Source organism: Populus alba, chromosome 18 (assembly GCF_005239225.2).
Source record: "Populus alba chromosome 18, ASM523922v2, whole genome shotgun sequence".
NCBI lineage: Eukaryota > Viridiplantae > Streptophyta > Magnoliopsida > Malpighiales > Salicaceae > Populus > Populus alba.
The window spans coordinates 14,874,316-14,884,678 of NC_133301.1; the positions used below are offsets into that span (position 1 = coordinate 14,874,316).

Sequence of the window (10,363 nt, forward strand, 5' to 3'; positions counted from 1 at the left end):
TATACTCCAAGAGTAAAGCCAAACAAAATGTTAAAATATCTTTTCTTTCCCACAAATGTTATTTCCTACATATCTCTCAAAAGAGCCAAAACTAACCAAGTGGGGTCAAATAAAAGAATAAGCCAATTAAATCTAGCCATGTGAAAAAAAATACATCAAAATCATTAAAAAAAATAATAATAAAACACTTATTTATTCTATTCTAATAGAATTGGCTTTTCAAATGACTTTTTTCCATTGGAATATGCATGGTAAAAAAAACTATATTTATACTATTCAAAATGCTATTTTATCAATTTGCCTCTTTAAAATAGCATCTTCCATTGGAGATGCTCTAAGCGTAGCCCACACTAGTCATAGTTAGTGATTTTCTTGATGTCGTTAGATTTATTTCGTCGATATCTTTTTAATTGTACTAGTAAAGTTATAATACAGCTTTGATGAACCTTTAGAGCCTTTTTTTTTCTTTCTTTTTATTTTCTCTTTTCTCTGTCTTTATTATAATTTGTGCTAACTCATTTGAGATTTTTTTAAAATGTCAAGTTTTTAAACAGTGACAACTTTAAATCTTGTGTTTTTCAATCATAATATATACAAATCCTGTTATTTTATTTCAAATTGTGTTAGTTTGGCAATTAAAGGGAAAAAAAACATGCTATTAAGCAAAAATACTTGAAAATTTATGTTTTTTCTATGAATAACAATGGATATCCATGGATTGAGTTTTGTACTATTAATACCCAAACCCGACCTAATAGGGTTTCACATACCCATAATTTGAACATGAACTCAAATAGTATGATACATAACTATTTAGCACATAATGAACTCGACAAACATTTAATTTTTTCAAATTTTAAGGATATATATTTATTTTAGGTCATGTAGATTGGTATTCATAACTAGCCCAAAACATGACTTTATGTCTTCGGATTTTAACCAAACCTGAGTAAAAAGCTTGGGATAAAACCAGAGTAAAAAACTTGTATGTTATTTTGACCATTTTTTTATAAAAAAATTAGGGTTAACTTTATTGATTCATGACTAGAGCCTTACCCTGAGTCAATCGATTATGATAATATTAATTTTTATCAAATTATAAAAAAAATGAAATGGAATATTATCTTAAGTGGCAATTTTGCCACTAAAATTAAGAAATTAAAATCTTCAAAACTAAAGAAAAAAATAAATCATTAAAACTTATCTAAAAACATGAAATTATAGAGTACCATGTAAGGGTAAGTCCTTTTTTATTATCTTATTTAATTTTATTTTACCATAATTATAGATAATAATAAAAAAAAAAAAAACTTTGAAAATTCTGAAACTTAAGGTAAATCATCATACTAACTACTTCAAGAAAAATGATTTATAATTAATATTTTGTTTGAGGTACCGTGGCTTCTATTAAAAAAATATCAAATTGATTTTTTTTAAGTATTTTTTTATGGTTTTGATATGCTAATATAAAAAATATGAAAAAAAAATCATCTTAATATATCAAATGAAAAGTATTTTTGAAAAAACACACCACAACACAATAACAAACTCATAAAATTCAACTTGAGGAGAAAAATTCAAAATTGGATGTTTCAAGATTAAATTAGAATTTTTTAAGGTTTATTTGAATTTATTGAAAGCTTAATTGCTAGAAATATTGATTTTTAAAAGTCAATTTAGGCTTTAATTGGAAGAAATTAAAGTCTGAATTCAAATTGTAATTTTTAAGAGTTAATTTAGTCAAATCAGGGACCTAATTACATACATATTGAAGTTTGATGGGCAATTAGGGACTTGATTGAAGAAATCTAAAACTAAGGATCAAACATGAAAATGCATGTGAATATAAGGGCTGAAATTGATCAAATTAGAGGCCAAATTAAAAAAAAAAGTTTGTTGTCAATTAACGGTCAAAATGCATAAATTCAGAATCAGGATCAAAATGAAAAAAAGTCAAACTTAAAGGTTGAAATTTGAGTTTGGAACTATAGCGAGAGTTAAATTGCATGCAACTAAAAAGTTTTTTGTTGTTGTTAATTAAAGGTGTATATGCCATAATTGGAAGAAAAAGGACTAAATTAAGACTTTTTAAATCTCAAATTTAAAACCGTAATTTCTATGGTTTTAACCCAGACAATATGTCATTTAGCTTTTATTCAGTTTCTTTCTGGGCAGTTCATGATGATTAGGTTTGCATATTTCAAATGCTCATTTTAGAGTTTTAGAATTCCAAATGGCATGAGATTTTTTGCAAATGAAAGAGGAATATCCCCTCTATAACTTTATTTCTATAAAATTAGACATTTACATCTCAATTATGAAAGTCTCTAACATCTTATTCCTAAATAGTTGTCTGATGCAAACCTTATGATCACGTGGTCACGCAACCCACAATCAAGATTGAGATCTGATCCCGGAAAGCTGAAATAGGTCTGATAGGAGTGTGACACAATGGAAACTTGCCCAAGGCACCAACACTATTGGAATGAGTAGAATGACGTCGCGAAGCCAATTAATCTTCGATAAGTCAAATTCAATTTGTTCAAGAACTGAAGAATGCAAGAATCACTTTCACACATTAAAACTGAAAAATTCAGAATAATAATCATCAAAGCTGCAGAAATTTTAGCTTACATGAGTTTAAATAGTTCTTGAAAATTTAACCCTAAAGGACCCCTTATGTGGACTTATATGAGGTCCACTCAAAATTGGCCCAAAACCCTAGACTGAAAAGCCCATAACCTGATCCAAACAAGCCTTGGACCCTAGTTTAAAACAAATTTTTAATTAAGCCCAAACATTAAAGAAAAAAATAAAAATAACTAATCTGTTATTAAAAACCACTAGCCCTTCTTTCTTTATGTAGCTAGGATGAATAAGGAATCCTTATAAGAAAAGGATTCTGAAACATTAATGAATCACTGCCACACTTGTAGATTATATTGCAGCTCATTAAAGAACCTTGTAGAACTAGGAAATTCTCAAAATTAGCTGCCACATCCTTATAGAAAAAGAATCCTAACCAAATAGAAAGTCCACAAGTCAAATGGAAGTAAATAACAAAATTCATATAGCCTCCGTTGACCAGTATTGCGGTTCCTTCCCGAACTTTGATTGACCTGAATTTTTAATCCAAGGTAGTAAAACATGTTTGGAGAGTCCACATAAAATATTAGCCCGATCCAACGGTCGGATTGAGAATTATGGTTGTTGTCGTAAACCTAGACTGTTGCGCTTTTTACGCCAAAATCTGAATTTGACCTTACTTGGGTCGTATTATAAGGCTGAATCGTATCATCATCACTCAATTTTTAGATTTGAAGCTAATCATGTTAGCACATTGAATGAATGAATGAATGTAGAGTTACAAACCTTTAAATTGAGTAAGAATAGATCCATATGAAAGGTGTGCATCCTCTCTACTAGATCTAGGTAGTCTCAAGTGACGATGACATCGGAATTACTCCGACGAAGCTTTGAAAGTGAAAAACTCAATTAGCCCTAACAATGCAACTATTTTGCAAAAAATGACTCAGGTTTTATGTTTTTTGTTAGTTTGAAATTAATTTTTCAGTAATCAAAATTAATTTTTAACTGTTGAAACAAGCCTTTTCTAATATTAATGTGAGCTTTTTAGTTTTACTTGTATATATATATTTATTATTATATATAATAAAAGAAAATAATAAAGTAGAAGTAAGTTTTTGAATAGAGAAGTTAATGTTGGTGAAAATTTTCTTCAAGATGCTGCATATCTCTTGTTGTTGTGTTTCCTGGACATAAATGTTCGTCTCTCCTTACCATTGTAATTTTGAAAAAAAAAAAGTTAATACGAATATGTTAATAACTCAAGTTTTTCTTCTTGCTGGTAAGATATTGATTTAAAAAAAAAACAATTCAAAAAAATACCAAAAATATCCTAATCATTATTTATACATTATATCTAATAATATTAGTTTTAAACTCTTGATTGAATCTAATCTAATATGGCTTACAATACTAAATTAAAACTCAAATCCATCTCAGCCCTTAAAAAATCTCTCAATTGATCATATCCTGTCACGTTATCTAGTGTACTAAGTATACAGTGCATCTTATTACACCGAAAAAAATATTTGTCAATCGGAATCATCAAATTAAGTGAACCGTAGCCGAATAATTAATTTTGAAGTGACCCAATGATCCACAAGCTTCAGAAGCATTAGATTACCATGCTCGCGTCCTTACCTTAGCAAACCCTATAGACTTTCTCTTCTCTTGTCGGCAATTCTCGCTCTCCTCAAATCTCTCAACTCTGGCCACCTTAATTCGTCGGACAACCACATAAAGCCTCATCTCCTCCTCGTGAGAAAACCCAGGTTGCTATCATTGACTTAGGCGCCTCATCTTACCAAAAAAAGGTCACGACGTCTTCAGCTACCCAAAGCTTCAAAATGTCGATTCTCTCTTTATCAGCAATCAAAAACCACCACCACCACCACCATTAGAATCCTTCCACCGAGATATAACAGAATCTACCCTTTTTGGCTTGAAATCTCATTAAAAAATCTCTCCTTCTCCAACAATGGCCACATGTGAGCAACACGCGCCACCAAGGGTACTTTTGTAATTTCAAAGGGTATTTATATCTTTTTCTCCTATACAGTGACACTCAGGTAATTTTGAGGTCTTTTAAGTAGGGGTGAGCAAAAAAACCGAAAAACCGATTAAACCGAGAAAACCCGAAAAAAAATAACCGAAAAAACTGAACCGAAAAAAAAAACCGATTAGAATTTTTAAAAAACCGACCGGTTTGGTTCGGTTTCGGTTTGATAAGCCTGAAACCGAAAAAACCGAACCGAACCGAACCGGTTCAGTTAAAAAAAATACTATAAATACCTTTTATAAATTTTTAACCCTAACACTCCCCCCTCCTTCTGCATCCAGCAGCCGCCCCACCCCCAGCCCCCACAAGCCACAACTCTCAAATCTCAAATCTCAATCTCCCACACTCTCGTCCATCACTTTACAAAACTTCATGGCCAGATCTAGACTTCTAATCATCTAACAAAACTTCAACAAGGCTTCAATCTTCATCTTCAAATCTAACAACCCAGGGACTGGTTTAGTGTATGCTTCAAATCTTCATCTTCCTCTTCAAGGCTTCAGTGTTTGTTTCCTCTCATCGCGGTTTTGTGTCCTTTTTTTTTTTTTTTTTTAAGGTTGACGCAACTCCTGTTGTAATTCTTGTAAGGCTTAAAAGAAAGATTAAAGCTTTGTACATCATGGGTTTGTAATTTTTCGCTCTTGTACATCATGTGTTTGTAATTCTTGCTGTCTTACCAGAACTTTGTAGTCTGCAGTCCCATGATAGTTTTCATAAAGCTTATGATGACAGATTTGTTGTTTGTTGAGTAATTGGGCTTTCGAAATTGTGGGGTTTGTAGGGAAGAACGAGAGGGAAGCTGGAGAAGCTATAGAGAAGATTGTTAAAAAAACCCGGTCGGTTTGATATAGGTTTTTCCGGTTTTTATGTTAAAAAACCGAACCGGACCGAATCGAAACCGGTCGGTTTGAACCGGTTCCGGTTAGGTTCCGGTTTAAATTTTTCAGTTTTTCAAATTTTTATTTTGGTTACCTTTTTAGATAAAAACCGAACCGAACCGAAAATAATCACCCCTACTTCTAAGAGTATTTTATTTTTCTTGTATTTTGTAAAATACTTGAAATATATATAAAGAAGAATGACAACGAGGGTCCAAAGTTCAATTCTCAAATATGGGTTATGGTTATTTTTTAGCGATTCCAACATAATCTTTCTTTTTAGAAATAAATGTTATTTGTTGATATATCTCTTTGTTTTTTTTTAAATGATTGATGTCAAATGGATTATACCAATTTTTTTTTTTTTTTTGCAACTTAGATGTAACTCTTCTTTTAAGGTTTAAACATCAATTTTTCAACGAGTCTCTTATTTTTAGAAACTAGTGTCATTTTTTGACGCGACTCTTATTTTTTAAGGACCAACATTAACCTTTTAAAAAAAATAAATTATAAGGAAGCTTAAAATATTATGGTATTTGAATAAATAAAAACACAAGTAAAGGTAATTAACATTTCACTTGAAATGATGATTTAAGAGTGATGCCTACTTTTCTTCAATCATAACTAATCCAGTATCTGAATTTTTATGACTAATATCCAATTTAAGATTTTTAATTCTTTTAAATTACTAGATAACAACATCAATAAAATATTTATTGTGGTAGAATTTTCTTATTGATTTGGTGTTATAATTTTCATTTTTAGCAAAAGTGCATGGTAGCTCGTATGGAAGCTTTTGAAAAGCATGTGTAAATCACGTACAAGTTAATCAAAATATTTTAACTATTACTATTAACGAAAGGATGAAAGATTGATATTATAACCAAACATCAATTACGTTTACAGTAAAATTAAAAAAAAAAAAAAAAACAAAAGATTTAGACTCAATTGATAATAAATTTAAACGTCACCTAATTCAGGGTGGACCCAGCCAAAGCTTTGTATCCCAAATCAAGCAAGTTACCATAAAATAAACAAAACTTTGACTTTAAAAAAAGCTAGATTTTTTAAAGATATTTGAAGAATATTTGATCCCATCTTTTAAAGAATGTGTGGTGTGCGTCAGTGCGTGTGGGGTATAGTTTAGGTGAGGTCATCAAGATTCTAGCTAGATTTTTTATAAACGCCGAGCCTGCACAAGCAGGGTCAATAACTCCTCAACAATGTCAAAGAGCAGCAGCTCACAGGTTATCACATGCAAAGGTATGTTCAGAATCTGCTAAATGCGTATGCTTGCAAATTTGCGTCGGCAATTTCTTTCACTGTAATCCTTCTTTTATTTTGCTCGGGATGTGCTGTGGCAGCTGCAGTATGCTGCGGAGTAGGGGAGCCATTGAAGGTGGAAGAGATACAGGTGGAGCCGCCAAAGTTTTCTGAGATTCGTGTGAAGGTCTTATGTGCTAGTTTATGCCATACCGATGCCTTATATGGCAAAGGATTCCTGATTGTTAGTATTACAACTTGCCTCCCAAGTTATCAATTAACTTTGTTAACTTCTTTGTTAATTTCACCGATCTTGCTTTTCAGCCTCTTTTCCCTCGAGTCCTAGGCCATGAAGGAGTTGGGTACGTTACCCTTGATTATGTATGCTTATGTATATCCCTATTCGTCTAAATCTAAGATGTGTGTACTGTAGAGTGGTGGAAAGCATAGGTGAAGGAGTAAGAGATCTTAAAGAAGGAGACCTTGTCATTCCAGCCTACCTTGGGGAGTGCCAAGAATGTGAGAATTGCATGTCCGGGAAGACCAATTTATGCTTGAAGTACCCGTTAATCCTCAATGGGCTAATGCCTGATGGCACTTCAAGAATGTCCATTAATGGACAAAAATTGTATCACCTTTTTACATGCTCAACATGGTCTGAATACATGGTGATTGATACCAATTACGTTGTCAAGATTGATCCAAGCATAGATCTTTCTCATGCAAGCTTCCTTTCATGTGGTTTCTCAACTGGATTTGGGTCAGCTTGGAGGGAAGCTAATGTTGAGAAGGGATCAAGTGTTGCTGTCCTTGGTCTAGGCGCTGTTGGATTAGGGGTATTGCAAATTAACAATTTCTTACTTCTTCTTTTTTCCCCTTTTGGTACTTAATTTTCCTTAATTATCTCTAAGCACTGGTCAATGAATCAGATTTGATAATTAATGCAGATTCTTTGTACAAATTGCAGGCCATAGAGGGAGCTAGAATGCAAGGGGCGACAAAAATAATCGGAGTAGACAAGAATGAAAAGAAAAGAGAGAAAGGGCAAGCCTTTGGAATGACTGATTTTATAAACGCAGATGAATACTTCAACAGACCTATTTCAGAACTGATAAAAGACATGACAGGTGGATTGGGTGTGGATTACTGCTTTGAGTGCACCGGTGTCGGACCTTTGATTAACGAAGCCCTCCTGGCAACAAAACCAGTAAGTTTCTGCTTCTCTCAACCTAAGTGTGCTATATTAGGTCAACTTGTCGTATCAACCAGGTTAAATTGGATTTATTGTGAGCTATTTTTTTTTATATCTGGTCTGAATTATGACTTGGGTCTCAAATAGACTTTTCAAGCTAGTCCGAGTTTAAAAACTTGATTTAAAGATGCATGGATATATACTATATTAAGAGTTTACTTTCGTTTTTTTTTTATATATATATGATGTTAGGGGAAAGGAGAAACATTTATAGTTGGTGCTGGAACTCATCAAACTGTGTCCATCGACTTCCTACCTCTAATTTGTGGTGGAACTTTGAAGGGTTCTATTTTTGGGGGGCTCCAAATTAAATCCCATCTCCCCATTTTGCTTGACAAATGCAAAAATAAGGTGGGTTAAATATATTAGCTTCATATAGAATGAATATCAGGTCTATGTATAATATGTTTCTTCAACGGGGTACGTATGTTTTTGTTTTTTGTGTATCTATTCTTTCTATGTTGAAAAAACTAACCAGATTAATGCAACTTATGTGCATGATTTTATTTAGGAATTCAATCTGGATGAACTTTTGACCCATCAAGTTATGTTGGAAGATATAAACAAAGCTTTTCAACTCCTGCAGCAAGAAGACTGTCTCAAGGTCCTTATCAACATGTAACGAATTTAATACGGTAGACTCTTGAATAAATAAGGCGTTTCAAAAAATGGATGCAGCTAGATATTTATTTCTTTTCGAAGTCAGGTACCATAGCTTATAATAAAAACTTAAAATGCTGTATCACACTATTGCATCCGTGTTCGATTATGGGAGAAAAGATGTGATTTTGATATAAAGAGTTTTACTTTGGGTTTAGTACAGTGTTTTGTTATTGCCCTGTAGAACCCGCTTCTACTTGCTTTTTGTTAGAAAATAAAAAAGAGCTGGGAATTCTCAATTTATTGCAATATTCTCAAGAATATTAGTAGCCACGAGCTACGACGGACAACATGTTTTTTTTTTTTTTTTTTATAGATATTTTCAATAACTTTTAACGATCAATATCAAGTTCTATGCAAAATTAATGTAATACTCCAATTTTAGATTCTCCGAAAAAATTTCTCTTATGTTACTCTACTTTTGTTCAGAAAAATCTAAGAAAAATTAAGAAAAAGTTTAATATTCAAAAATATATATTTTTTTAGGTCAATTGTTTTTTTTTCCATCAAAAACCGAGTTCACCAGGTTAATACAGTTCAAACCGTATTGATCAGGATAAAAAAATAAGTTTCGGGGGCATCTCGAGTCAAAATTATCATTTTCGATTAAAATTAATCCCATCAGGTTAGTACAGGCTAAATCATGTTGATCGGGAATAAAAAATGTGTTTCCTACTATTTTGGGTTAAAACCATTAATTTTTTTAAAATTGAGTTTATCAGGGCAACTAAAGATAAAAAAATGAGTTTTAGGTTATTTGGGGTCAAAATTAAATCCACTTGGTTAACATTAGTTAAAAAATAATTTTTGATGTTTGAAATTAATTTTTAACTGTTGAAAACAAGCTTTTTATATTAATGTGAGCTTTTAGTTTTACTTGTATATATATATATATATGTGTGTGTGTGTGTGTGTAATAAAAGAAAATAATAAAGTAGAAGCAAATTTTTGAATGAAGTTAATGTCGGTGAAAATTTTCTTCAAGATGCTGCATATCTCTTGTTGTTGTGTTCGTCTCTCCTTACCATTGTAACTTTGAAAAAAAAAATTAATATGAATATGTTAATAACTCAAGTTTTCCGTCGTGCTGGTAAAATATTGATTTTAAAAAAAATAATTTAAAAAATACCAAAAATATCCTAATTATTATTTATACATTATATCTAATAATATTAGTTTTGAACTCTTAATTGAATCTAATCTAATATGGCTTATCATACTAAATTAAAACTCAAATCCATCTCCATCCTTAAAAAGTCTCTCAACTGATTATATCATGTCACGTCATCTAGTGTACTAAGCATACGGTGCATCTTATTACACTGAAAAAAATATTTGAATCAGAATCATCAGATCAAGTGAACCGTAGCCAAAATATTAATTTAGAAGTGATTCAATAATCCACAAGCTTTAGATGCATTAGATTACCATGCTCATGTCCTCACCTTAGCAAACCCCATAGACTTTCTCTTCTATTGCCATATTGCCAGCAATTCTCGCTCTCCTCAAATCTCTCAACTCTAGCCACCTCAATCCGTCGGAAAACCACATAAAGCCTCATCTCTTCCTCGTGAGAAAACCCCAGGTTGTTATCATTGGCTGAGGCGCGCGACGTTTTCAGCTACCCAAAGCTTCAAATTGTTGATTCTCTCTTATCAGCAATCA

General features: G+C 32.0%; 1 protein-coding gene across 3 annotated transcripts; it reads left to right on the forward strand.

Moving 5' to 3' along the window:
• Window positions 1-6,622: 6,622 nt before the first annotated feature.
• On the forward strand, window positions 6,623-8,855 carry LOC118039540 (8-hydroxygeraniol oxidoreductase-like). Of its 3 annotated transcripts, none has more exons than XM_035046261.2 (7): window positions 6,623-6,786; window positions 6,888-7,030; window positions 7,111-7,148; window positions 7,220-7,622; window positions 7,754-7,993; window positions 8,231-8,389; window positions 8,550-8,855. In XM_035046261.2, the coding sequence occupies exons 1-7, from the start codon at window positions 6,747-6,749 to the stop codon at window positions 8,658-8,660; spliced, it is 1,134 nt and encodes a 377-aa protein (XP_034902152.1). In that variant the 5' UTR covers window positions 6,623-6,746; the 3' UTR covers window positions 8,661-8,855. The 3 variants fall into 3 exon arrangements, with proteins under 3 accessions (XP_034902152.1, XP_034902153.1, XP_073262182.1); XM_073406081.1 differs by having other exon boundaries at window positions 6,686-6,786; window positions 6,894-7,030; XM_035046262.2 differs by lacking the exon at window positions 8,231-8,389.
• The last annotated feature ends 1,508 nt before the right edge of the window (window positions 8,856-10,363 follow it).